The 27,602-nt window shown below is 58.0% G+C and overlaps 1 protein-coding gene across 7 annotated transcripts; it reads left to right on the top strand.

The window, feature by feature from the left end:
• On the top strand, positions 1-26,435 carry SEPTIN8 (septin 8). Of its 7 annotated transcripts, none has more exons than XM_036014638.1 (10): positions 1-172; positions 11,359-11,482; positions 12,539-12,734; positions 13,033-13,213; positions 14,122-14,283; positions 14,810-14,906; positions 15,107-15,275; positions 15,421-15,553; positions 15,685-15,875; positions 25,094-25,930. In XM_036014638.1, exons 1-10 carry the CDS (start codon positions 143-145, stop codon positions 25,257-25,259), a joined length of 1,449 nt encoding a protein of 482 aa, XP_035870531.1. In that variant the 5' UTR covers positions 1-142; the 3' UTR covers positions 25,260-25,930. The 7 variants fall into 7 exon arrangements, with proteins under 7 accessions (XP_035870531.1, XP_028382973.1, XP_028382971.1 ...); XM_028527172.2 differs by having other exon boundaries at positions 3-172; positions 11,362-11,482; positions 13,027-13,213; positions 25,094-26,435; XM_028527170.2 differs by having other exon boundaries at positions 3-172; positions 13,027-13,213.
• Positions 26,436-27,602: the final 1,167 nt, after the last annotated feature.

The raw sequence follows: 27,602 nt of genomic DNA, 5'->3' as shown, positions 1-27,602 counted from the left end.
CGCCAAGGGGAGTTTCCAGGAAGTGGCCATATTGGATCCATTCAGCCGCAGCCGCCCGGGCGGAGCGCGTCCCGCAGCCGGCTTGTCCCCGTCGCGGCCCCGGGTGCTCGCCCCGGCCCGCCCGCCGGGTGCGGAGCTCGCCATGGCGGCCACGGACCTGGAACGCTTCTCGGTGAGGGCCGTGCTGGGCCGCGGCGCGCGCGGGGGGCGCAGGGGGCGCGGGGAGGGGGCCTCCTGCAGCCGGCGGGTCGCGAGCCGGACTGTCAGCGCCGCGCGGTCGGGCCTCGACGCCCGGCCGGCTCCGGGGCACCGGGGCGGGCTCTTCGAAGCGCTGGCGGGGGAGCCTGGGGCGTGGGGCGGGGGCGTCTTGCCGGGGGGCCGGCGGGGTCGCCCCCCTTGGGCGCCCGAGAGGCAGGCCCCTTTCGCGGGAAGGAGCAAATAAATACGCGCCCGGCTGCGTCCAGGTGCGAGGACACACCGGGGCCCGGCGGGCGGGGGCGGAGGATCCTGGATACTCCGACCCCCACCTCCCTGGGCATTTCTGCGCCGCCGGGGAGACTCCGGCCCCCGCAGGTGCTGTTGGATGGGCACCGCCGGTGAGGATGAAGCCCTAGGGATCCCAGGCGTCCCTAAATGAGCTCAGGGCAGTGGCAGATGGCGTCCTGAAGACCCTGGGCCTGAGTTTCCTCTCCTCCCCTCCTTCCCCCTGCACCCCGCCTCGCGCCCCGCAAACAAGCGACCGAACCCTGGGTGCGCTTCCAGGCAGGTCCGGCCTCAGTGGTCAGGTCTGGGGCAGCCATTCCCCAGGAACTGGAGCGATTCCAGACTCAGCCCAGTGGCTGTGGGTCTGGGCCCCGGTTCGGTACGCTGCCTGCGGGACTGACGGGCTCTGGGGGTCCCTGCAGGGGTCCCTGGGCCTGAGCCCGCCGATGGCCAACTTCCTAAAGGTTTTTCCAACACAGCCAGGGGAGGAGGACCTTTTGGGGGTCGTGTCTGCTTGTCGCCTGGTGTCTGAGGCTGGATCTGGGTGTGTCTGGGAGGCTGGGCTGTGACAGTGAAGGCAGCTGTGTCCTCTCGCCAGCATGTGAGGCCCGGGTGGGGGGGAGGGGGTGGGAGAGCCCAGGGCTGTTTGGGGCGGGTGGGGGGGGGGGTTGGGGAGAATGCTGAATATGTGACTGATAAGGAATTAGTTCTGGAGCTAAATAAGGGAGCTAGGACTTATGTAATTAATGCTATAAATACAGTCATCTGATTTTATATATGTAAATTTCCCTTTAACCTGAAAATACATTTGTTGGTCTACTTTGGAAATATGCATAACTAAAGCGGGAGCTCGTGACTTCATAACTCCTAGACTGGGCTGTTTTATTTCCATTTGGGAGGGGGCTGTATCGGTTAAGAGAATTGAAATACTGGGGGAGCAGACTCGGAGGTTGAGGAATCAGGATTCGCCTCACCTCTGCACTGAACCCTGGCACTTACGCACCCGAGGAAGGCAGCACCTGAGACCTGCAGACCTGCGATCAGCAGGAGGCCGGAGACCTGTGAGCGCTCATGTGTCTGCGTGGACTTTTTCTGTGCAGCAGACCAGAAAGTGGTGTCTGCATCGTGTCTGCCCGTGGCCAGACGTTGCTGTAACAGTTGGTCTTGCAGGTGGGAGAGGCAGAGTAGCCAGAATCAGACCACCTGACTTGCTGGCCGTGTGGAGCAGGTTCTTTAACCCCCCTGTGTTTTCGTCTGAAGGAGAGAATAAAAATATCACCTTCCTCACAGGGCTACTGTCCGGATGCCACCCGAGGGTCCCGGTGGGGAGCTCGGGCAGTGTCTGGCATGTGGTGAGACAGGGCAGGTGAGACATGGTGCCCGGCGCCCGTGTGGCTGTGAAGGCTGGCGCCGTGCAAGAATGCAGCAGAGAACGAGTTTGCTCCCTTACCTGACACCCTTCCGAGGGGCCCCTGTCACTCACTGCCTGTCCGGAGATGGTCCTCGCAGGATGAGCTGAGGGGCCCAGCTGCACTGCCAGGCCTGCGGGAAAGGCCCTTTCCTTCAGATTCTTGGGTTTGCCCCCGGGAGGGTTTTGGGTGCTAACCCCATGGTGAGCGGAGGTACGGAGAGGGGACTGCAGCAGGAGGGAGCACGGCCTGGGCTCGGCGCCTGGGTCGCTGCGCCCGGTGAGGGGGATGAATGGACGTCTTCCACGCCCTCTACGCTCGGTGCCATCAGACTCCTGGGAGGACTTGGACTGGGTTGGTTTGGGTGGAGACCTTGGGTGGGGTTTTGGCCTCAATTTAGGTGACTGGACTCCATTCTCCTCAACTGTCTTGTCATCCTGGGAAAAGAATTTCTTCCTTTATCTTGCTATAAAATGGCACAACCATGCCGATAGTCTTCAAAGAGTACGTTGAAGGTTAATTGCAGTTCACGGCATGTTTGGAGATAGGCATGGTTGTCTCGCCAGCCCCAGGGTTGCCGTGGGTGTGAAGCGGTGGCCAGGAGGCCCTGCTCTAATTTTGCTCTGACAGGTCTGCACGGCCTTTCCGGCTGGAGTGGAGGTCAGACCAGCCCTGCAGGGCAGCGAGCTGCCCTGACCGGGCGCTGAGATGAGTGTGTAGGGCTTCGCTTCGAGGTCGGTGTGTGCTGGGTTCCAGTTCCCCACACGGCACGATGTGGACACCACGGGCTCAGCAGCCTCTCTGTGCTGGCTCGGCCTGCTCAGCCCTGGATCCGCCAAGGGGTCACAGACGACATCTCCTGGTCAGGTGTGTCTGGGACAGCCACCTGAGGAATTTCTGTTGCCACTCGTCCTCCTTGGGCAGCCAGATTTCTGTCCACTCTTGCTCTCCCCCTCCTTCTTCCTCGTCTCCCGGTCTCGGGGGCTTACCCTTCCTCGCCCTGAGAGCCATCTCCTACCAGAGTCTCCTGGGGCAGGGTTCGAACTCCGTGGGGAGGAGACTCGAGGGCCGGGGACAGTAGAGCTGTGAGAGAGACAGGGAAGAAGCGTGCGGCATGGCAGCCTCACGCCTGGCATTCTTCCCAGCCAGTCACCCTCCCGTGTCAGCTGTATCCCCAGCACCATCTGTCACTTCCGTTGTCACCCCTGTAATCTTGACACTTCCCCAAGAAGCAGGCTGCCCAGGGAGTGCCCGTTCCCTCCCTGAAGCCAGAGCTGGAAGGAAGGGACGGCCGGAGGCAGCCCTCTGCCCCACATGGGGCTCCATTACAGAGTGGCATCTCCCTGTCCTGTGAAAATGGCCAGGACCCTCCTTGCCACGCTGCCCTGAAGGAGAAATGAGAGCTGAGCAAGGTCGGCTGTGGCTCTCTGTGCCTGGAGGCACTGAGGGGTCCCACGTGAGCCCCACCACCCCCGGGGAGGTGCAGCTGCCCTGCGCTCCCTCCCTCCCTCCCTCGTGGGCGTCATGCCCTTCCTAATGTGGGTGCTCACGTTAGGAAGCTCTCTGCCTCAGATCTTGGTGGGTCGAAGCAGGGAGGCTGGCAGGAGGCATCTGGGGTCCAAGGGAGCACGTGATGAGGAACTAACAAGGGCGGGAACAGAGAGCGTGGCCCGGGGGAGACTGATCACAGTGCCCCTGAGATGGGGGTTGGGAACCCAGGGCCTGGCTTTTGTTAAAAGTTTGATGGCAGGGAGGGTGCTGGGTGCTTTGTGTCCATCATCTTGTTGATGCCAGCGGCCCGTAGTCAGGCGAGGGTGCAGGCTCTGGTCATCGGCAAGCTTGGGCCTGAGACCCCACCCCAGCGCCCGGCAGATGGCAAAGGGATGGAGCCCCCTGAGTTTTGGAGATGAAGGTGGGCTAGGGGGGGGCGCGTGTTTGGGGCAGTAGCCACCAAGGATGTCTCCGTGGCTTGGGTCCAGCTACTGGAAGCAAGCAGCTGCAGGATGACAGAGCAGAGGGCCTGGGAGGGCTGGCTGGCCTCTGGGTGTCCCTTGTCGCCAAGTCAGCCTTCCTGTGCCGCAGGCTCAGGGTCCCCAGGTTTGGCCTCCAAGGCACAAGCTTCACCAGACCACCAGATGTGGAGCTGTGCGGATGGGAGGGTGACACACCCGCCGGGGAAGGTGCCGCCCAGGCCAGTGGGCCCTCGTGTGGGTGCCGCCTCCTCCCAGCTCAGGTGCGGGGCTGTGGCCAGGGAGGGTGCTGTACTGTCAGTTGCCCTTGGTGGTCTTGGGGCAAGTTAGATTCTCTCTTTCTCAGAACACATGGCTTCCAGGTGGTCCTTGGCCCATGTCCTGGAGGCCACATCAGAGGAGCAGAAACAGGGCAGGAAGGAATAAGGGCCTATTTCAGATTTCAGGAGGTGGCTACTCTCTAAGGGGCCTCCTGGGCTTGGGGCACCTGGGGTGGAGGGTTCAGGAGGGGCCGTGGGTGAGGACTCACACCCACGGGGCCTGGGTGTGTCTGATCCTCTGTCTGGTGTTGGGTGGACGAGGCAAGCCAGAGGAAAGTCGAGCAGTGCTGTCCCGAGCTGCCACCGGCCCACATTGGTGCCCACACGCTCCTCTCTGCTTTCCAAGGGTGGGGTCCTATTCCCTGTGGCACACAGGCTGCCCCTCCCCCCAGCAGTGCCCCCACTGAGGTGCCTTTCCCTGCTGCAAGGTGGTGGGCTGCCCCTGGAGTCCCTGAGCCGGTGGGAAACCGTGTCTGCTTGGAGTTCTGGTGCCTTCCAAGGCCCGGGGGCACCCTCCCACTCTGCGTCCTGGTGGGATGGACCGCTCCCTCTTGGGAGGCACCGCACAGCCCCGCAGTGTGAATGTGTCCTTGGCCAGGGCGGGACGGTGGACCAGGGACCAGGCACTGCGCGCTTGGCTTCTGAGGAACCTGAGTCTGACACAGAAAGTATGAAGCAAGCCCTCCCGAGTCGCTGAGTGGCAGCCCTAGCTGTCTGCTCCTGCTCCTCCCAGGTTCCTGCGGCCACCCTAGAGAGACACGTTGGTTCCCAGGTATCCTCTTGATTCGGGACAGGTCTGTCCTGCCCCTGGTCAGCCTTCCTGGTCCAGGCCAGCAGCATTCTCACCCCAGCTCCCGCTTACATCCCTTTGGTGATTTCCCGTAACCTTTGACCTGGGCTTAGTGGCTTGCTGTGGAATCCTGGGACCAGAGCCTAAGCCTTTCCTGGGAAAATTCCTGGGATTCCTGTCGGACTCCAGGACAGTTGTGCTGCGACCATGGGCTCTGGCCAGAGGCCTCTGCCCTGGCTATTTAAGGCCCAGGCTGCCGAGAGGAGCTGGAGCGGGGGGCGAGGGCGGGGGTGGGGGGCTTGTGCCAGAAATAGGGGGAGGAGGCCTCCCGTGAGCAACGGCTCCCAGGTCCACTGCACGGCTCACTAGCTCTCCCGGGGAGTGGGCTCCCTGCCCGCCTGGCAGGCTGCTCAGGCCAGGGGGTGCCAGGCATGGGGGCCCTGGGGCGGGGGTGGGGAGAAAGGTGCCTCAGAGAACTCTGTGGCAGGCCTGAGCCCCGGGCTGCTCTTCCTCCTGGATTCAGCAGGAGGGTGAGGGGGTATCACCTCTGCCCCCATCCCAACAACCAGTCTCCAGTCTTGTTTGGGAGGTGTGATCTGAGGGGTCTGGATTCACCCAGTGTCCTTGACCTTGTTGGTTCAGACATTCAGCAGATTTCCTGTTCCTTTTGGATAAAAGCCTTTTTTGTGTGGGCAAGCAGTGAGACATGGTTTCTCCCCAAACCCTGCCTCTCTTGTTGGTAAAGAGGGCAGCTTCCCCGTGCGGGTGACTCGGGCTGCCACAGAAGGCTCGGACGGGCCTTTCCGGTCACAGAAGGGACGTCCTCCTCATCCCCTGGGCTGTGTGACAAAATGCCATTCCCCACTCTGTGCTGGATGCCAGGCATGGAGGGGCGCAGCTGGCCTGAACACTTATTATTTTGGTTGTTGTCTTTGATGTGCCAAAGAAATGATGACAGAGAAGCCGGGAGCCTGGCTCAGGAGCCAGAAGCTCGTTAGTGATTAGAGAGGGAGTAATGGCCCTGAGGGGTTCCTGCTGTGTGTGTGGGGCCGGGGGCTGCCCGCCCTCTGTCCCGGGGCTTGGAAACAGTTGGAGTGCCCTGAGCCAGCACCCCGGGGAGCTGGGTCTGTGAGGAGGCCAGAAGCAGGGGGCACGCCTCTCACCGGGGTCCAAGTGAAGTCGTTCAGCCCAAAGGCCCCTCCTGCGGAGCAGTGTCCTGGGCTCCAGGCCCCAGGAATGGAGACCGGGTGTACTGTCCCTGTGGGCCGCTGCTCTGCCAGACCCGGGAGGGTGCAGCCTATCAGACAAGGGGCCTGGTCCAACCCCGGACATGTTGTGTTGAGTCCTCATGCTCTCAATTTGTATTAGTTCCCAACCTTTAACAATTAGGAGGTTTCACTTAGAAATCCAGATTTCTGGCTTCTTATGAAAAATGGGAAGATTTGGCAATACCAGGTCTGCGTCCCCACAGTTGGCTGGAGCTGCTGGATCGTGGCCGTCGTGGGCCAGGCCCAGGCTCTGCGGGTCCCCACTGTCCCGGCCCCTCCCTGGCAGCCCCCACGCTCGGCCGCGCCAGCAGTGGAGTTTGGGGGCTGGAGGCGTGGGTGTCACATTCACTTCATGTCCATTCCGACCCCGGCTGCATGTCTCGGGGCAGCGTGGCCTTGGGCAGGTCGCTCAGTCTCCCGGAGGCTCCGTGGCCTCATCTGTGCAGCAGAGATAATACTGCAGCCTCCCTCAAGGGCCGGCACGCGGCCTAAAGGAGACTCCAGTCGTGCCTGGTGAGCCCTCGATTAGTATCAGAGGCTGTGACTGTGCTGCTCCCCTTCCCACATGCACGGGGCCGGCCTGGCCTCTGCAGCCTGTGGACTTGAGACCGAGTCAGACTGGGCCGCCAAGGTCCAGGATCTGGTGTCCTCATCTTTTTGTGGGCAGCCACCCCAGGGTCTGGCACACCTTGGGCGTGCCCAGTGGGCGATGCTGAGTGACCGAATGAGCTGGGAGCCCTGGAGGAGCAGGAGAGTCGGATGGCAGAGTCGTCTGTGGCCAGAGTGTGGCCGCCCTCACTGCCCTGCGCTGCCCTGATTAGTGCTCCAGCCTCAGTGTCCCTGCCTAGGAAACGGGGTCATAGGTGTCTACCACACAGGGTGGGAACGGACTGGGTAGGAGACTGTGTAAGGTCACATGACTTATTTGGCACCAGTGGCCCTCGGCGAGACGGCAGTGTCACCATTTGATGTCCGTTCCTTCCTTTGATTGGAATCCTGAGATGTTTTCCTTTCCACACTTTTTCCTTCCCTGTCCTGTCTCCCCTTGCTTTCTCCCTGTTTTTCTGCATCCAGAGCATCTCACTTTGGAGACTGTATCCACCAAGATGCTTTCAGTTGTGAGGAATAGATGGCCCTCCCCCACTAGCCTAAGCCGCAAGGGGAGCCGTAGCCAGGGGTCAAGGGGAAAGCCCAGCAGGAGGGCAGACACTGGCTCTCTCGTCTCTGCTGCCCTCTGAGTGGCCTTCCGCCTTCCGCCAGCCCGCTGCCCTAATGGTCACAAGCTGGTCATGAAAGCTCAACCTGGAACCTGCTGATGATCTCTGGAGGGCAAGGCCCCACCCCCCGGACCTGGAAGTGCAGTTTTACCTGCCAGCCAGCTTGCAGGGCCGACTGCCAGGTAGCTGGTGGGAAGTGCTAACACAAAGGTGCTAGCTGAGATATGCCAGGGGTGCTTTGGAAGCTGCTGACTCCTCCCAGACGGGGACCCTACGCAGGTCAGCAGAGACACCTGGCGTTGGCCCCTGGGAGCTAGCGGCACACCTTGGATCAGACGTCGTGCATGCAAACCTGGGATGCGGGACGGGGGGTGGGGGTGGGGCGGGCATCAGTGACTCGGTGGAGTGCGGAGTCCAGCTTGGTCCTCTGAGACCAGCGAACGAAGCTCTGTCTCCGGCAGGGCCTGCAGCTGCGTGCTGTGTGTGTACGTGTCTGTGTGCATGCATGCTCTGGAGATCGAAACGCCCAGGGCCACTCCTGTGGTCCCTGAGGCTCTCGAGCAGGCAATGAGTATCCCGGGGCTGTGGCCCTGGAGTGACAGAGTGCTGCCTGGGCAGCGACCTGGGGATGGAGACCTCCCTGGGCTCCACACGCGTCCCCAGAGAGAACCACACTGCATGCCTGAAGGTGGGCGGGGCCTGCTGAGCGTGGAGAGGCGGCGGCTGTGGGAACCCACCTGCCTTTCGCTTCCGGAGCCTGGAACTGTGAGGAAGTGGGGCACGCTCAGGAACGGGATGGCCTGGGATGCAGTGCAGGCACCCCGCTGCGGGGCGTCTGTGGGCCTGTGGTTCCCAGACACCCTGACGGGGTGGGTTCTGGCGGCAGGCTGCGGGGTGTTGGCTTGCCTCCAGATCGTGTCAGCCTCGGAGGAGGAGGAGGACAGAGGCTGAATCAATGTAGAGCCTTCTCTGCAAGCACAACACGCCTTAAACTGGGGGGATGTTCAGTCTCACCTGGAAAGGAAAAAGCTCTAGACTGTCCTGTCCTTTGACCGTCCAGGCGGCCACAGGCAGGTAGCACAGACTGGGCGCCGCAGCTCCCAGCCCACGTGCGCAGGCGGCTGAGGATGCTGGTCAGCAGTCGATAAACGGTGGTGTTGTCGGCCACAGCGGTGGGAAGAGTGGAACACCCACCTCCCCCGACCCACTTCAAGTGCTCACTGAAGTGATGGAGGACCAGGACGCATTAAAACAGTGGTAAAAAAAGGACAACCGACAGGGCCAGGATGTGGGGGGACTGCCCGGTGAGGGGTCTGGAGTGCAAGGACCTGGGGCCAGCCCTGAGCTCGTTCCAGGGAAAAGGCCAAGGCTGAAAGTGAATTCACAGGTGACCAGTAGGGCGGGAGCAGTGCATGTGAGGAAGGCTCGGACCGTGCGGGGTCTGGGTGCCCCCTGGGCATTTGGGCCCGAGCCAGCAGCACATCCTCTGCTCCATTATTGAATTTGGTGTGGGCAGCAGTGAGAGGAAGCTGCCTTTGGGGCCTCTTTGCTGTGTTCTGTTTGCAGCCCTGGCGGTGGCGGGGGTGGGCAGGCTGGGGTGGGGAGGCTGTGACGCGATCACCTGGGGAGAGGGGAGGGGGGAAAGGGTCACTTACAAGAATAGGCTCTGTTGAGAGAGGGTCATTAGAGCAGGTTTGAGGGGAGCCCTGACTTTTTGAGGGGACAGAACTGTCCCCATGGGGTCTAAGCTGCCAGCACACACGCTGGGGCTTTATCTGGGTAGGGCCGCAGAGACCAAGTGGGGGCGAGGCTGGGGCCGGTGAGTATAATCCGTGGAGACGAGAAGCCAGGGGCCTCTGGCTGGCGGCTGGGGCGGCTGGGGCAGCTGGGGCTGCCAGGGGCTGCCAGAGGCCAGGGAGGGCCCAGGTGCTATGGAGACCCCTCTGCGGAGGGCTGGGCACCACGGCCCTGCCCTCTCGTCCCGAGCCCCATCCGCCACCATGCCTGTGTCTGTTGGGGTGGCCAAAAAGTCCGTCTAGTTTTCCATAAAATAAAAGACACATTTTTCATCTTCACCAATAACTTTATTGATTTGGATATTTTGAGTATGTCTGCCATCTCCCACGTGGTATAACATTGCTTGTTCTCAATTAATGTTTCCATTTGATTGCTCTCAACTTCAACTGGTCCACCCATCATGGAGCATCATCCAGTGAGGAATCTCCAGCGTGAAACTTCACACACCACTTTTGACACACTCGATCAGTCACAGCACCTTCTCCGTACATGGCACAGGCCTTTTTTGCATTTCAGTGGCATTTTTATATTTCTTGAGATAATAAAACATAATATGCCAAAAATGTTGCATATTTTTTCCACCTTCAATATTAAAATGGCTACAAAATATTCACCAATTTTGATTTTTTAAAATGCATGCTCATATGACAGCTGCCACAATACAATCTAACAAAATTGTTTCAAATGAAGTTAAAGACAACTAAGCACTACCGGAGCCATCCGATGGAAAACCAGACTGAGGTCTTTGGCCCACTCGGCACCCTGGCGCGAGGGCTGCCGCCATCCTGCTCCGCAGCTCCTGGGCTGCCTTCAGCTGGGCCTGTTCCCTCCCCCTGGGGTGGTGGGCAGGGTGAGACGCAGACCCACTGCCCTTCCCGTCCCTGCTCTTTCCAGCTGGCAGTCAGGGTGAGGGGGCTGGGAATGGAGGAGGCTTGTTTCTGCCCAACAGGGAGCTGGCTGGGGCCCACCCGCCAGTGGGCCGAACCCTGGGAAAGTTCCCTCGGAGGACAGCCTTCTACCCCCATTCCCATGGAAGCCACGCAGAGCGGAGTCTGACCTGACCCTCTGCTTTGGGGCCTGGTGGTTTCTTTTTATAGTGCCCCAGGGGCCGGCTCTGGAGGCCCCGCTTCCTGGGACCTGCTGCTGGCCTCTGCTAAGGCCAGGTCTCCACAGTCTCACCCGAACCCTCTGCTGAAACAATCAGGGCTGCAGGGGGAGGGGGGAGAGTGGGGGAGGGTGGCATGAGCCAGAGCCTCGGGGTCCCTGGAGAACCCCACTGAGGCAAGAGGGAGGAGGCCGCAGGGTCATGAAACCCTGAGACCCCTGCTGAAACTCAGTGGTGAGTCCGAGCAAGCACTGGTCCCTTCAGCAGGGCCCACATGTGCAGTCCACGCTTGCATGGGGTAGGGGCAAGAGGTGCGTGAAGGTGGGACTCCAGTGAGAGGATGGAGCCAGACCTGCCTCTGCTTTCGTCCTGCTTCAGTAGGAGGGTCTAGGAGGTCTCAGAGGGGACCCCAGGGACATCGTGCTCTTCAGTCTTGGCCTCTTAAAATCTTGATTTAAGTCCTGGCTGGTGTGGCTCAATGGACTAAGTACCAGCCTGTGAGCTGAAAGGTTGCTGGTTCGGTTCCCAGTCAGGGCACACACCTGGGTTTTGGGCCAGGTCCCCACTTCGGGGTGTGCGAGAGGCAACCAATTGATGTATCTTTTGCACAGCAATGTTTTTCTCCCTCTCTTTCTCTCTTCCTTCACCTCTCTCTGAAAATAAATAAAATCTAAAAAAAAAATCTTAATTTAAATGTAGGGACCTTCATGGGCCTCCGGGGGAGCAGCCAGCAGATGCCCCAGGCCCAGCCTGCCTTGCCCGCCCAGGTGGAGCAGAGCCAGGGGTTTATGAGGGCCTTCTCTGGGATGGATTCAGGGGCCATGCAGCCCGCTGGGCTCCCTCTGTGGAGACCCGGCTGGAATGGGAGCTCTGGTGTACTCACGTGGTATTCTGAGATTTCCTGAAAATTCAGATGAGGGGTTAGACCCAGGTTTATGTTCCCGCACCCTGGCCCCTCTTCCCCAGGGGGCTCACTGCCTTGCTCTGTTTCTCCCTTAGCAGAATGCGGAGTCAGAGCCCCGGAGCCTCTCCCTGGGCGGCCATGTGGGCTTCGACAGCCTCCCCGACCAGCTGGTCAGCAAGTCGGTCACTCAGGGCTTCAGCTTCAACATCCTCTGTGTGGGTAAGTGTGGCCTGGTCAGGGGCAGCCTCAGACAGAGGGTGGGCGAGGGCCTTCTGGGAGAGGGGGCACTGCTGCCCTGGCCACCTGTCCAGCTTCGAGGGGACCTCCCAGCACAGGACGCTTTGGAGGGTCCAGATGAGGCTTTGGTGGTATTTCTGCCAGGGCCAAGGACAGAGCTGGAGCCAGGGCCTGACTCCGAGCGGCCTTGAAGAGTGAACAGGATTGAAGAGTGAACAGGATGAGGCACCTGAAGGTGTTTTGTGGACTAGGAGTGTTTATTGCAGAGGTTTAGGTTGTTTGTTTAGAAATGCACTGGCCATTGTTTCTACTGTGTGTCTGGACACTGTGGCAAACCAGGCTCTTCCTCCATCATGGCATTGTGTAGTAAGAGCTCCCGCACACGTCCGGACAAGTGTAGCCCCAAACAGGGAGGCTCTGGGCAATGCCATGGGACTCCCAGAGGCAAAGAGAGCTTGGCCAGACCCTCCACCAATGACTGAGCCTTAGCACTGCTGGCTTCGGGGGCCCCTCGGGAGGCAGCCTATTCTCAGCCCCCCAGTTAAAGTGCATATTGTGGGCCCACTCAGAGCAGCTGGGCCAGCCTCTTGGCTTTAGACCCTGGCCCTGCGGGACCCCCAGACCATCCTGGACCCAGAAGGGATGGCGTTCAGAGCAAGTGACTGGAGGGCGGTCCCACTGAGGCCATCAAAGGTCATGTCCTCTCAGGTGGTATCTCTCAGCTGCCTGGCTCTGCCTCACCGCCACTGCCCTGCCCCCCTCCACCTCCCCGATAAACATCTCACACATTCCGCATTGGCATAGCCATGTCTGCTGTCCCAGTCAGCCTTTGGGCACTTTCTTTCACACGTTATTCCTGAGGCCACTGAGAAGGGATGGCCCCTGGGGACAGAGATGGTGAGGGATGCAGTGGGAGGCCGGCCCCTCTCTCTGCTGTGGAGGCCGAGCGTGCCTGAGCCCCACCCAGCCTCTCGAACCGCCAGGGACAGCCGCAGTGCCAGGCTCTGAGCTCCCTTGCCCCCACCCCCCGCCCCCCAGGGGAGACTGGCATCGGCAAGTCCACCCTGATGAACACGCTCTTCAACACGACCTTCGAGACCGAGGAAGCCAGTCACCACGAGGAGTGTGTGCGCCTGCGGCCGCAGACCTACGACCTCCAGGAGAGCAACGTGCAGCTCAAGCTGACCATCGTGGACGCCGTGGGCTTCGGGGATCAGATCAACAAGGACGAAAGGCAAGAGGCGGGAAGGGCGGGCTCATGCCCATCCCATCCTCGTTGGCCTTGGTTGGAACCCTCTGCCAGAGCACTCCTCGCTCCCTTCTGTCCCCGTAGGAGTGACCAAGCCCCACACTCCATGGCGGGACAGGGGAGGGCCTCTCAGGGGACAGCTGAGGTCCTGAGGACTCTTTGGGGGTCAGGAGAAGGGGTCTAGACAGGTGTCCACAAGTGGTTTGTTTTTCGGGCGAGCAGGCTGGCTGGGCCCCGCCCTGAGCCCCCGCCTCCCAGGTGACGGAGCTGTCTGCAGTTACAGGCCCATCGTGGACTACATCGACGCGCAGTTCGAAAACTACCTGCAGGAGGAGCTGAAGATCCGCCGCTCGCTCTTCGACTACCACGACACCAGGATCCACGTGTGCCTCTACTTCATCACGCCCACCGGCCACTCCCTCAAGTCCCTGGATCTGGTGACCATGAAGAAGCTCGACAGCAAGGTGTGCTCCCTGCAAGCACCCCAGCTCGTCTCGCAGGCTGTGCGGTCCTCTGGTGGGGTGGGGGCAGGGGGTGCTGGCTGCAGTGTGTGTGACTGTCTGCCAGCGTCCCCTGTGGCGTTTGGGGTTTGCAGGGGGCCCCCTTGACTTGGTCCTCTCTCTCCTCTCTCTGTCCCTCCTGCTCCGATGGGCACAGCCTGCTCTGGGCTTTTTCTCTGGGGCTCCATCCCCTGGGTCTGGCCCTGAGCCCCTTCCTTCCAGCGAATTCTTATTCTCAGCCTGATGGCTCCCAGCCTCCTCCCTGTTCCTGGAGGTCCCCCCAACCCGCAAGAGTGCCCCAGTTCTCTGTTCATTTTCTCTCTCTCAATTCCCAGTTGCTCGGTTCCCTTCCCTTCCCCACCCTTCCTGCCGTGGAGCCCCCTGGGGAGGGGAGAGCCAAGGCCCACAACTGAGCACTTGAAGGAGGCGTGGGGTAGAGAGGACAGCCCCGTGGGGATGACGGGCAGAGCGTGCCACCCGCAGTCACCTGCTAGCCCCCGTGACTGCCCTCACCATCTCAGGAGTGCACCTTCGCTGGGACAGCCTCAGCCTGGGAGGTCCTGAGGCTACTGCTGCTGGGTCACTTACCTGTTTAGGCAGGTGCCCGGCCCTCTGCCACTTGCTTGTATTGGGTCCCAGGCTGGTTAGGGCCTTCAGAGAACTCTGTGGCCAAGCTGGGTATGTCTAGGGGACTAATTTGGGGGCACCAGGGCTGTATGAAGTGCTGCTACAACCCATCCGAATGGCCCCAGGCAGCTGGGTTCAGGCCGGACCTCCCCATGCAACCCTCTGCCCGGGGATGTGGCCTGGGCAGAGCTGCCCACAGTCGGGGAGCAACTAACATGCTACCCCCTCTTCCCTGATCCTGGCAGGTGAACATTATTCCCATCATTGCTAAGGCTGACACCATCTCCAAGAGTGAGCTCCACAAGTTCAAGATCAAGATCATGGGCGAGCTGGTCAGCAACGGGGTCCAGATCTACCAGTTCCCCACTGACGACGAGGCCGTTGCAGAGATTAATGCAGTCATGAATGTGAGTGTCGGGCCAGGGCCTCGGGGTTGTGGGGCCAGAGGCCTTGGAGCCAGCATGGATCCCTGATGAGCCCAGGAGACTCCTGTTCCCCAGGCTTCCAGCCCACCTTCTCCAGGAAAGACTGGGGAACTGGTGGGTGTTGGGGAACCGGCCAAGGCCTCTGTCCTGTGGGCAAGGGGCAGGAAGGGCTGGGTGTTGGGCTGGTACTGGGGCTTCCCCAGCTTGGAGTTTCACAAGACGAGGCTGGGTGGGGACCCGAAAGCCGGAGAGGCAAGCAGGCAGGGGGCCAGGGCTGGGAACTGAGGGAAGAGGTGGGCCCACATATCCTATGAGGGAGCTCCTGATGGCCCCTGGGCAGCCCAAGGGCTGAGAGAACAGCCTAGAACATGAAGAGGGAGGAGGGGGTGTAGCCCACTTCCTTGTTTGGAGGCCTGGGATACTTCTCTGAAAGAGAGCGGGAGGGTGAGTCGGGTCTGGCCAGGTCTTGCTCAGCCCCGTGCTCACGTGCCCTGGGGCCCATCTCCAGGCACACCTGCCCTTCGCCGTGGTGGGCAGCACCGAGGAGGTGAAGGTGGGGAACAAGCTGGTCCGAGCGCGGCAGTACCCGTGGGGAGTGGTACAGGGTGAGTGTGTGGGGGAGGGCACAGCCCCCGCTGGGGACCCAGACACCGTTCCCGGTCCTGCCATGCTGCCTGCAGCCCCTGTCCTGTGGCTTCCCCACCACCCTGTTGCCCGTCCTGCCTCTGGGGCCTGCCACTGTCGGTGCCCTGTCCCCCACCCGTCTGCGTGCCCGCCTGATGCCGCCCATGCCCTCTGCTTGCAGTGGAGAACGAGAACCACTGCGACTTCGTGAAGCTCCGGGAGATGCTGATCCGGGTGAACATGGAGGACCTCCGCGAGCAGACCCACAGTCGGCACTATGAGCTCTACCGGCGCTGCAAGTTGGAGGAGATGGGCTTCCAGGACAGCGATGGGGACAGCCAGCCTTTCAGGTGCCGTCCCGGGCACTGAGCGTCTGTGAGCCGGGGAGTGCGGCTCTGGACCCCAGCATCCTCTTGCCCCCGAGATCATCTGCTCAGGCTCCGCCTGCCCCGCCCACTCTAATCCACTCTGGGCCTCTTCCCTGGGTCTCCACAGCCTTCAGGAGACCTACGAAGCCAAGAGGAAGGAGTTCCTGACCGAGCTGCAGAGGAAGGAGGAGGAGATGAGGCAGATGTTCGTCAACAAAGTGAAGGAGACGGAGCTGGAGCTGAAGGAGAAGGAAAGGGAGGTGCGTGCCAGGCTGGGGTTCTGCCGGGCTGGGGTTCTGTGGGGAGGCCAGGGCCTGGCTGGGTGGGTGGCCAGAGGGCCCTGCCCCTTCCCGGCCCACACAGAAGCCCGGGCTCCCCCTTCTGCTCCCAGCTCCACGAGAAGTTTGAGCACCTCAAGCGGATCCACCAGGAGGAGAAGCGCAAGGTGGAGGAAAAGCGCCGGGAGCTGGAGGAGGAGACCAACGCCTTCAACCGCAGGAAGGCGGCTGTGGAGGCCCTGCAGGCCCAGGCCTTGCACGCCACCTTGCAGCAGCCCCTGCGGAAGGACAAGGACAAGAAGAAGTAGGTGGTGACCCCTGCCCTGCGCTGGCTCTTGCTCTCCTGGTCGTCACTCTGTCCCCACTCAGCCCTTCTCAGTGACTTGTGCTCTCAGTTTACCATTTTTCTCTCTCATTTTCACTCACCCTTGCACCTCCTCCTTGCTCACCTTTCCTTTTCTTTCACTAATGACCTCGTTCTCTCGGGGGACCCCTTTCCCTCTCCCCCCTCTCTCTTTCTCTCTCTTTCCTGCCACCCCTCCCCCCATTCTCCTGCAGCCTCCTCAGAGCTGGGGTGCTGAAGGCTGGGCCACATGGGTAGGAAGTGTGCAGGGCCTCAGGGGAAGGTCTTTCAGGCCACAAGAGGGACAAGGCCTGGAAAGGTCAGCGTTTCCTGACAGATCCCAAAAGCCCCTACGGTGTCTGCTTGGGCAGCTGTGGGGCTTCCCCCAGCTGTCGAGGCGGTGGCTGCGGGAGCCCCGTTGGCTGGTGGGTGGTGACAGAACAGAGGAGACTGGACCCCAGCCAGCCCTGACCCACTGGGCCCTGTGATCACCGCCTGGCTGAAGGAAGGGCAGCAGCTTGGGCTGGGCTGGAACTCTGGGAGCCCTGCTGGGGCCAGGACCCCCCCTCAAGGCAGAGGCTGGAGGCAGGGAGCTGAGACTCAGGGGACAGAGTAAGGGGGGCCTGCAGGAGGCTTTTCCAGCCAACAGGCATCAGTCAACAGATCTGTCAGGTGGGGGCAACGCAGAGCCCCTTCTCCTTGGCGGTCTTTTTGTACCCTTTAAAATCCACATTTCCCGATAAAGTCCAGATGTTGCGATTCCTGCCCGGAGACCTCCCTCCTCACCCCCCTCAGTCAGCGCCCCTACCACATCCCCCTGCGGGAATCTCGCCCATCACCCTGCATCTCCCTGCCCCCGGCCCCTGTTAGGCGCCTTCCTTCCTGGCCGGCCTAGGCACTAAGCAGGTGTACTCGTTGTGGCCCTCATTCTTGGGCTCCAGGGGATCCTGTTTTCTCCCGAAATGTTTGGGAGTGTGTGTACCAGGCCCTTCCTTTCCGGGTGGCAGTGGAGCCCTGTGGGTAGGGCCATGCAGTGCATAGCTGGCTGTGGCCCTGGGACGCTTCCGTCCCCCACTGCTGCATTCCCTAAAACACACACACACATGCACACACATACTTGTGCATGCACACTGTCTTTCCTGCCCCGTCCTGTACACAGACCCAGGCACATACCTACCAACTGACACCGTCCCCAGACGCACCTGCACAGAAGCACAGACACATCCAAGGAGACGAACTTGAAGGACTTCTCCCTGGGGGAGCCCAGGGGACAGCCAGGCACTTAGGAATCGAATGCTAATTCGATTCCTAAGGCCTAGCCTCTGCTTCGGGACAGACCCTCCTCCCTCCTATAGTCTCCTCACGCCAACTGCCTGCCGGGACAGGTGGGCCCCTGCCTGGCCCCAGGGAGGACCCCAGCCCCACCCTTCCCTCGCTGTGTGAACTTGCCCTCTGCTTTGCTTTTGCTTCCAGCCCTCATCCCCCGACCAGCTCTTGTCTTGGTGAACGCGGGGCCTCTGTTAATTGGAACCTGTGTGGATTTCAAGCTAGTGGCTCAGAAGTCTGGTTTTTCCTGGGAGGGGGTATGCAGGTCTGTGGCTCCCAAAGTGCCTTTGTCCTGCTCCCTGCCAGCTGGGCCCAGGCCGTAAAGAAAAGTCAGGCAGAGCCCCCTTGGAAATGAGCCTTGGAGAAACCACTCAGAGGCGAGGACAAGGGAGGACCTGGGGCCAGGCCAGGGTCTGAGGGCCCGTGGGTGGGGTGCAGGCGGCTGCTAGGGCTCTCAGGGTGGGGGCTCATCCTAGTGTCAGGTCCCCTTGCTTTTCCCATGTGGCCTGGGCCTGGAAAATGGGTCTTTTCTGTTTGCTGGACATGCCAGAAAGCTTCAGTCAGTTTGACCTCTGGGAGAGCCCTCTGCTCCCAGGCTGGCCTTGTGGAAGTCAGGCGTGGGGTGGATGAGGGGCAGGGATACCCCTCCCTCCTGCCCTGTCTGAGGGGTGGAGTGAGTCAGGAGTGCATTGGGAGGGGGGGTGAGTTACGACCATTTAGTTGAATGGTTTTAATTGGTTGCATTTATTCTTTAAGTTTTAATCCATTTTTGCAAAATCACTTCCCAGTCCGATGTTGGCCCTCAGCCTGGGATGCCACCAACCGAAGCGAGTTCCCCGCTTTGCTCGTGACAAACGCCAAACTGACTGCCCTTTCCCAGTGTCCGCCTGGATGTCTTTTGCTTCTGTTTGATTTGGTCGTCTGCGTACCTTTTAACGTGTCTGTTTTTGTTCTGTTTGTTTTATTTTTATTTTTCAGTTAACGCACGCACAGACTTACATGCCAAGAGCGGACTTTAGACTTTCATGTGTTCAGTTGCTTGAGTTGCTCCTTGTGACCCTTCTCCCATGACGTGGTTTGAGGACGGACTGGGAGCCGGGACAGACTCCAGTGCTCACAGCCTTGCTGTGGCCCCTGCCCCCATCCCCAGGCCACCCTGGGCCTGGAGGGCCACTCCTGTCTATGCAAACACGACAAAGCCATGAATGCTGGAATCCAAAACTGACGAGGTTTATTTTTTTCAGAGCCAGTGGCTGGTCTTCCATTTACAGTGTCACTATTCCTTGACGGAGCAGTCATGCACCTGCCGCTCCAGCCAAGGCCCCCCCGCACCGGCGGTGCTCGGCCTGACCCTTCGGCGTCCAGATGGCGACTCGGGCGGTGCCTTAGGTGTGGCCGTGTGGTCCGGTGTACGTGCCGCGAAATTTGCCCGATTCCCCTCCGTTTTAATTTTTCTAACCCAGAGCTTCGTTTCAGTAATCACTTTTTAAAACACTTCTAAATTTTTATTTTTGGCACGAGCGTGAACACATAATATCCTCTCCCGTTATTTTCCTAAGTAACACAGATCCCCTGATTTTTAAAAACTAAAAATATCTCTAAGCCTTTTTTTTTTTATGTAGAAGTGCCCCTATAACATACAGGGAGAGGCGGGTAATAAACGTCCTGTGATGACAGTGTTTGGAATTTCTTTACGGACGGAAGTGGGACAGGCGCAAGCCCACCCCAGTGTTTTCGCTCTGAATGTAAATGGAACAGCAGCCCGACGCCCTTGTCTGTGTGCCCCCGGGTGCCACCTGTACACGGGGACCGGCTCTGTGTGTGCGTTGAGTGTTCGACCCCCCCCGGCCAAGACCCCCCCACCCCAGGCTGTGCTTTCCAAATGCACAGAGCCCTCGGCTGGGAGGAGGTTTTCGTTTCCCGGCCCCCGCTTCCTTTTTCCTGGCTGAGTCACAGGGCAAAAGGGGAAGGGTGTCTGATGTCTGTGGACAGTTCACGGAAAAACTGCCAGCCATGAAGCTTCTCCTCTTGAGCTGCGTTCTGAAGGGGTTGCTTTAAGAAAGGATTCTTAAAGCATCACTGATTCTTCCACTGTCCTGTTGGCTGGCAAGCCGCCAAGAGGATCGGGGTTGAAAGCACGGCCCAGGAAGAGGGGAATCGAGAAGTGCGTAGATGGAGGGAAGGAGCGCGCTTCCTGCTGATGAAGCGCTGTGCTGAGCGCAGGCTGCGTGCGGCGCGCAGGCGGCCCTCACGACCTCACAGGCTGGTGCGCTCCCTCCCTGGCTGCACTGATTGATGTGGGGTTGGTGGTTGGTTTTCCACATCTCCCCCCCCCCCCCCCCCGCCTCGCCCCACCCCCCATTGCCTGCTTTACGGATTTGCAGGATCGAGTCCTGGCTTCCCCCTGCGCTTCTGAGACGGTGCTCCGTTCACAGCGGGCTGGAAGGGTGGGCCATGTGTGTCCACTCAGGCAAGGCCAAAAAAGGCCGCCTTTGTGCGCGAGGGCTCCAGGAGCAGAGCAGGCTCTGTCGAGGCTCCAGCTGAAAGCTCTCCCAGTGTTATGCTGTGACCACAGATGGGTCCCATTTGGAAGGGATAGAAACCTGAACTATTTGAGAAGGCTTCTTCAAGAAAAAGAACATAAATACACAATTAGGCCCAGGGTCTTGGAAGGGGCCTTGAGGATTAAGCTTTATTAGCCTCCCAGCGCATCCCCCTCTGGTTGTGTCTGATACCTGATGCGTCCAGACAGGTAAATCAGCACATCTAAGGCCGCTGTGGATTGCGAGCGGCTTGTCTCTAGGGTAATTGTATGGCTAAAACTACATAAGCTTGGGCGGAAGTATGACTTGAAGACAGCCTCTGCTGGCTGATGCCTTTCTGAGGCTCCATGGCCCGGTGAGTTCACTGTTGTGTAAGAAGTGAGGGCTCCTGGTGCGGGAGCCAGTTTGGTGGTTCTGCCCCCCATTCGTCCAGGCCGCCCCCAGGCCGTACCGGAAGGCCAGACTTGTGGCTGGTCACCTGCCTGTAGGAGATCTCTGGAGGGGGCGTCTGTCCACGTGGCATTTTCTGGGGTCTGAGCTGGCTTCAAAGGTCCCATCAGCTCTCGTGAACCTCGCTGCACTTCTCTCCCTGTGCGGTTTGTGCTCGGAATTTTGTCGTCTTTAGCCAAGTCCAAATTAATCCTTGGTGCACATTCTTGCCACTCTTTGAGGAGCGACCCCTAGGGAGCGAGGCCCCTGCCGGCAGGGCCTGACTCGCCCTCCTTCCCTCTCAGCGTCCCGGGTCAGGGTCGGCATCAGTGTCAGTGAGGCTATCAGTGTCTTTCATGAATCACGTTGGTTTGGGGCAGAATCACCCTGTAATTTATTGTTCAAGCTGAGGCGTTTGAGAGCAAAAAGAGATGCTGTTAATTACTCCAGCTCACCAGGTATAAGCCAAAACTGTCCCAGGCAAACTGGGAGGTAGGGGCTCCCCAGTTCTGGGACACGCAGCCTGGGTGGTTCGCAGTGGTGCGGGCTGACTGCGTGTGTGTCTGTGCGTCTGCGTGTGGGTTCTCTGTGAAGTGGGGCCCGTGTTACTGGGCTCGCTGGTCTGTTATGTTAACATGCTTTCCTGACACTGCTTCCTTTGTCAAGTCATTTACTCCTTCATTCATTGACTGATTTTGTTCCTTTCCATTCATGTTGTACTCGTTTTTGTTGTTGTTTAGTTTTTTTTTCATTAAATTTTGCATTTGTTTTGAGTTTTTTTGTGGTGTCTTTTTTTGGACAATAGCTCTCCCAATTTGACAAGTTTCCTAGCCTATTAATGTGCTACACCTGTGGGAAAAAGTTTGTCTTTTCTGTGAGCTTTGTGGGGTGGGTTGGCTTCTGTAGGAGTTTCAGGAATTGTGCGGGCACGAAGCAGGCGAACTTGAAGAGTTTACATCCTTGCAGAAGAGGCTTGATGTGGGCCGACTAACACCTAAGTTCCTAATGTGTGCTTTAGATGCATTAGGTGTTAGAGTACTTTAAAGTACTTTATGTGTATTAATCCCTCTAATCTGCATAATAATGTGATTAGGTACCGTTTCCCCTATTTTATAGCTAAGGCACAGAGAGGTTAAGTACTTACCCAGGGTTACACAGCTAGTAGTGAGGCTTAGGCACTAGAATATTGGTAACCTGTACCCTTAATTCCTGAGCTGCAGCTGCTCTTCAGCAACCTTCTGAGTGGTGTGAGAGCAGTGGAAATGTGGCCAGTGTTACAGTCGGACGGTGGGCCTGGGATGCTTTTGTGGAGGTGGGATGCCCCGGCTGGCAGGCAAACATTTGGTGGAGGAAGGTGGAAGGAAGGTGGTGGAAGGAAGTGATGACAAGCTCATGGGGTCCGTTTGTTGAGGAGCTTTCTCTGTTGGGCACTAGGGCAATTTCTGGGAAGGCCAAAATGCTGACATGGGGACCAACGTTGGAGAGCCTGCAGCCAGCAGGGGGAAGGGTATACAGACACTCCTAAGGAAGGTACAGCTCAGTGCTACCCACGGGGAAGCAGGGAGGGAGGTGTTCACCAAAGACCTGACCAGCAGAGCTGGTCTAGGGAGCCAGGGGAGAAGGGCTCTGCCGGTGGAGAGAGGGACCCTGTACAATGTGGCCCACCCCTTAGAGGGTGGTGACATTTGGATGAGTTTCCGAAAGGTGCACGGTGCTCACCCGCCAGGGGGCGCCCTCCCATCTCCACTTCCTGCAGCTGCAGTCCTCCACCACCCCCGTCCTTCTGTGGGGAGACAGTAGATGTGTCCCCATTTCTCCCACCACAGTGCTCCCCAATCTCTGATCTGAGGTGGGATGTGAGTTCCTAATCTCAAAAAAAAAAAAGAAAAAAAAAGAAGGGAAGAAAGGGAGGGAGGGAGAGAGGGAAAGAAAGAAAGAAAGAAAGAAAAGAAAGAAAAGAAAGATTAGAGGAACGTAGGATGGGACCTAGGGCCCCAACACAAGCTTGAACAGCATGCAGACTTTTTTTTAACTCACAAGTGGTACTCTGGCCATACAGAAGGTGGCTTCACCAAAGAAGAGGAATATTATTTGCAGGAAGACAGAGTAACAGGGCTGTTCCTTACCCCAATCCTGGGGCTCAGAGGTCTACCTCTCTTTCTTTTTTAAAGTCAGCTTTTATTTTTATTTTTATTTTATTTTAATCCTTACCCAAGGACACGCTTCTTCTTTTTTTATTATTATTTGTTATTTATTTTTAGAGAGGAAGAGAGAGGGAGAGAAACATCAGTTGGTTGCCTCTCGTACACAGTCTGACCTCAGACCAAACTCACAACCTAGGCATGTGCCCTACTGGGAATCAAACCCACGACCTTCTGGTTTACGGGACAATGCTCCAACCAACTGAGCCACACTGGTCATGGCCTACCTTCTCTGAAATTCAGAGTTGGATTAGCTCTGGGGACCCAGCTTACAACCAGACTTACCTAGGGAAGAGGTCCAGGTGCCTCCCACCAGTTCCCCAAAGTCAGGGACAGCCTGAGCTGCTGTGGGCCCTCAGCATGAGCCCCACCCCTCCCACTACAGTGCCCACTCACAGGGGAAGGAAGGAGGCAGCAGTCAATCGTGGCCGCCAGTGAGAGCGGTGGCCGTGGGCTACACACTGCCCTCAGCATTTCCATCTGTGCTGGACGTGAGGACAGCTGCTGATTGACAGGGCCTGGGAGCTGGCATTCCAACTGTGTCTGGCTCCAGCAAGTCTAAGTGCATGGTGCCCAACGTATGTGAAATGAGGTTCAGACAGGGCAGCAAGGACTTCAGGTTTACTCTCCACAAAAGCTCCAGCATGCACATCTGTTTACGAGAAGGTCAGGACTGGTGCTGACTGCAGTGCAGACAGTGTCACGTGCACACAGGCCTCAACCGCTGGCACCCAGCAGTGGCCCCACTCCCCGAGGCTCACGCGCTTACAAAAACCGTTCATGTTGGAGAAACTTCACAAGGCACCCAGACGTGTGTCTCGGTCATTCACGTCCCAGCACTACTCACACAGCTGAGGAGCCAGTTGGACCCCTCTGCTTAAAGAATGGCTCGATAGTGTCACAGCTTAGAGACATAGCTGGTGTGCCCCTCAAGGCCACACTAGTGACCTCCCCCTGCCCCGCCCCCTCCTGGCGGCTTGGTGGCCAGAGTGAGTGGGCTCAGCCCCCAAACCTACTCATCTCCACAAAAAGCTCTCGAAGCTGCATGAACCCCTCCCCCATCATAGGGGTTATGCCTTGTCATATCACTCTTTAGCATAAAAATGTCTCTAGTTAAGCCAATCTACTCCTTTGTTTAAGAGCAACAAAGGAAAAGTGTCTTAAAGCTTGGACAGATGACCGTACATTAAACAAAGCATACTTTATAACGCAGTCCCCGTGAGGAGAAGACCTGAGTCGTGGCCAAATCAGGTCAGTGCATCTGGGGAGACTGCCCTGTTTTTGCAGCGGCAGGCAGGTGGCTGTGGTGGAGCGCTGCTTGGTATGAGCCTGAGGAGCTGCAAGGACCTGGCCAGCTCAGGTGGGCAGAGCAGCAAGAACTGTTCAGTCAGAACCAGCCCGGCCCTTTGGCCAGAGCAAGGCCTTCCACAGGCCTCATAGTCCAGCGGTCCTGGGGGCTGATAGCAGCTCTCGCTGGAGAAGCAAAACCAAGCTGCAATGTTAGCGTTCATTGCTTCTCCCTGGGAGAAGGCCCAGGGGAGAGAAGGGAGCACGGTCATGACCCGCCCTCACCTCTAGTGACCCCAACCTCCCTTCTCCCCCCTCATTTTCTTCTAAGAACCCAGAAATTTGTTCTCAGTTGTTCTTGCAGGGGTGGCCATCCCATGGCCTGTGGGCTGATTGCGGCCCAGGATGGCTGTGAATGTGGCCTAACACAAACAAATTTACTTAAAACCTTTTTTTGCTGAGCAGTTTTTGTTAGTGTTTATGTTTTTAATGCGTGGCGCAAGACAACCCTTCTTCTTCCAGTGTGGCCCAGAGACGCCAAAAGGTTGGACACCCCTGTGGTCTTCTTCCTTTCTTGTTAAAAGATCCATAAAGTCTAGAATTTCCAGGCAGCAAGCAGGGAGAGGTTGACCGTACACTCTGAAGGGCTCTGGGTAGGGGCGCCAGCTGGCGGGGGAAAGAGAAGGTTCTCTGTGCAGGAGGAGGACTAAAGGCTACTCAGCTGCTGCTTTACCTGTGTTCTGCGGTGGGCCAGCTGCCCAGCTCGCCTGTGATTACAATGGAGTGGTCATCCCTGACGCAGAGCATTCTGCGTGCTAAGCCATGGGCAGCTGGGTGTTAGCATGGAGCCGTTTCAGGAAGGTCCGACCATGAAACTTAACTTAAGCATGTTAACCTTACCACCTCAGGGACATCCGTCTCCGAACTCAGTAAAACTGCCATGAGTCTAACCATGCATTTCATCCTACCTGGTCCATCCTGAGGGCTTCTGACCCCGCTCACCCCTAGACTCATGTAGAAGGTGAGAGGCCTGAAGTTTACCCTCCTCGATATTGCTTGGGGTGGCTTCCTCCTGAACCAGACATGCCTCCCCATCCTCTCGGCTACAAGGGCTCCCGCTGGGATAAAGCTTCCCCCACTGTCAGAGAAATGCGCCCCAGCTGGCCTGGTGAAGGGACCATGTATGCCAAACTCAAGTGCAGAGGGCATGCCCAGTGTGGGGAGCCTGGCCCTCAGGCAGACCCCTTGCGGAGACATGGCCAGAGCATCTTCTGGAGTCCACCAGGGCCAAGAAGGACCATGGGTACCCTTTTGGGGACAGTGTGGCAGCTCATGGAACAAAACCGAGAGCTTGGTGTGGGGCAAAGTTGACATCTACCTGTGCTTTCTTTAGCAGATCAGATATAGGAGCACACCAGTCGGGCATGAGCCTCTCCAACTCTAAGGTGATGATGACCAAGGCCAGTGTGGAGCCCTTGAACTGCAGCAGTTGGTGGCCTGCCATACAGTGCTGCAGCTGCTTGGTCAGGGACGCGACGTGGAGGGAAGGATTCCTCTGAGGCAGCAGCTCCACCACGTGGGGCCAGCCTGTGACCACCAGGGAGTGGAACTGGACATTGTGGTTTTCCATGTTAGGACAGAAAACCCCATACTTTTCATATATCAATGACCAAAAGTGCAAACAATTTAAATTTCCATCAGGGAACATCAAATGTGGCCCAACCCCTTTCTTTGTCATCCGTGGCCCCACAAGGAGCTTGAGGCTTCACGCCCCTTCTGTGGTCAAGCTGAGCTTCAGCCTTGGAGAGAGCAAAGGCAGTCTGCTTTGTAACGTGGCCTGAGGTGGCCTGAAGGAGCGAGATAACAATGTTTCAATTCTGAAAAGTGGAAGCAGCCTCTTCAAGATTAAGGCAGCAGAAAAGTTACTTGTATCTGCTTGACCCGAGGAAAAAAAACCCTGCAACTTGGCCACAGTGGCCAGTTTTCATCACGAAACAGCCCTTACTGACACAATCTTCATGCTGCATAACAGACCCCAAACCCGCGCCATTTCCACATTACATGATTTTGCCTTACTAACAGAATCGTATCCTTAAGGTTGACCATCATTCCCTAACGAAAACCAATCCAGACTGATAGGATATTTTTTAAGTGCCAGATCGATATGGTCTACAGCCTCAATAAGGATTGTGTGTAGGTGAAGAAAGACAGCTAAGTGAATGTGTGTAAAGTGTAGCAAAAGCAGACAGCTTTTTATGTACAGTATTCATAGAATGGAAAGTTAAATATTTTTGCAATGTGTATTTAAGAGAAACGCACCCTAATAATGCCATCTCAAAATCTTTGTAACGTTAACTAATGTCCTTTAGTGGTGAGAGTCTGGTGGAACTGTGTTGGACTTAAGATACATTTTCACTGTTCCGTGTGTCATGAGCCTCGTGGGTGACCTTACTGTGGTGCATGTGCAAGGGCGTGTGCACACTCGTGCTTGGCCGTCCTCTGTAGTGAGCTGTTTCAAAGGCGCAGATGAATCTCGGGCAGACTGCAAATCCCTCGTATTTACTATGGTCCAGGAGTCCAGCGGCGCCCCCGCATAAGGGCCCCAGTGCAGTCTGCCCCAAATAGCCAGCTCCATCCTCGGCAACTCATTCGGGGTACAGCCAGAGCCACAGTGCTTTATGGAGTCTTTGATGTGTGGAGTGAACTGTAAAAAGAAAATAAAGAGGCCGAAGCCCTGTATCATGTCATGGTAGCCTTTGCTTTCTTATCCACGGGGTCTGGACCTTCACAAGCCTGGTGGAGTTGTCTTCAGCGACCTGCCATGGAAAACACTTCGGAAAGAAACAACCAGATCTAGGCTATCTGTCAAGGCCCCAGGTAGTTGGGACAACGTGTAGTCAATGTCACATGGTCACCCTCCACAGACAGCTTTTCATTCCCAGCCACACTCCAGCTCACTCCCGACGGCACCCAGAGGCAGGGGCTCTGCCATCTTCCCCATTTAGCTGCAGGAACTCACCCAGGGCCTTCTGGGAGCTGCGGCCCCCACCCATTCCTGTCCCCTGAGCCCTGCCAGGATTACTTGTGGGGGAGGAAAAGAAGGAAGCTTTCGAGTTCCCTGGTCTGCACCAGATGGCATCAGTCTGGGCAACACCATAGCTACAAGCCCACTCCCTTTAGCCCTGACTTAGGCAGTTCAGTTTTGGACTCGATCCTGGAGGGACTGACAAGGTTTGTCTGAGTAAACTCTCAAGTACCAAGTGCACCAAGACTTGGCCCTATTTTTTTAGATAAAGTGTCACTACGACTCCCAGAAGTACATCTCTTAAAGGTCCCTTACTTGATTTTTAGTTGGATGAAAGTGACTTTGGGGCAGCACAAGCTATATTGTAATAAATGAGTTAAAAGCATATTTATTGAAGGTTTGGAACTGGATGCAAGTGACTTTTCTGGCCCTCAGGTCCTGAGATCGGCTCAGGGAGACCCTGGGGAAATGGCAGTGGCTGCATTATCCCCAAAGGGGAGGGAGGGAGGTCTGGGGAGGGTCTTGGCGGAGGGTCTTCTCCTGAACAGAAGCCACAGTGAGAGGTCGAAGTTCAAGCCAGCCTGGAGCACTTATGGAGGCTTCTCCCCCAGCCCCTGCCCCTCTCCGACAAGGGTCCCCATGTCCCCGAGGACCTGTTTCAGGGGCACAGCCAAGTTTTAGAGTTTCAGGCGGCTTTCTTAGATGTCGTCTCCAGGGGTGGACATCATTCCACGTGGTTTGGGAGGCCCTTTTCCTGGCTCCACAGCGGATGCCTGTGCTTACTGGGAGGTGACATCTGGCATCAATCAATGAGGTGAGATCTATGAGCCAGGAGCCAGACCTCTGGGTTTGCTGGGCCAGGAGAATCCAGCTGCTC

Source organism: Phyllostomus discolor, chromosome 13 (assembly GCF_004126475.2).
Source record: "Phyllostomus discolor isolate MPI-MPIP mPhyDis1 chromosome 13, mPhyDis1.pri.v3, whole genome shotgun sequence".
Classification (NCBI taxonomy): domain Eukaryota; kingdom Metazoa; phylum Chordata; class Mammalia; order Chiroptera; family Phyllostomidae; genus Phyllostomus; species Phyllostomus discolor.
Note: the sequence above shows the minus strand (reverse complement) of the source record. Positions and strands in the feature narration are given on the sequence as shown.

Bases quoted from the DNA above. Each gene is read 5' to 3' on its own strand.
- SEPTIN8 (XM_028527170.2), top strand. From the start codon at position 143: ATGGCGGCCACGGACCTGGAACGCTTCTCG. The intron at 11,483-12,538 runs GTAAGTGTGGCC...CCCGCCCCCCAG, and splicing joins CTTCAACATCCTCTGTGTGG to GGGAGACTGGCATCGGCAAG. The intron at 13,214-14,121 runs GTGTGCTCCCTG...TGATCCTGGCAG, and splicing joins TGAAGAAGCTCGACAGCAAG to GTGAACATTATTCCCATCAT.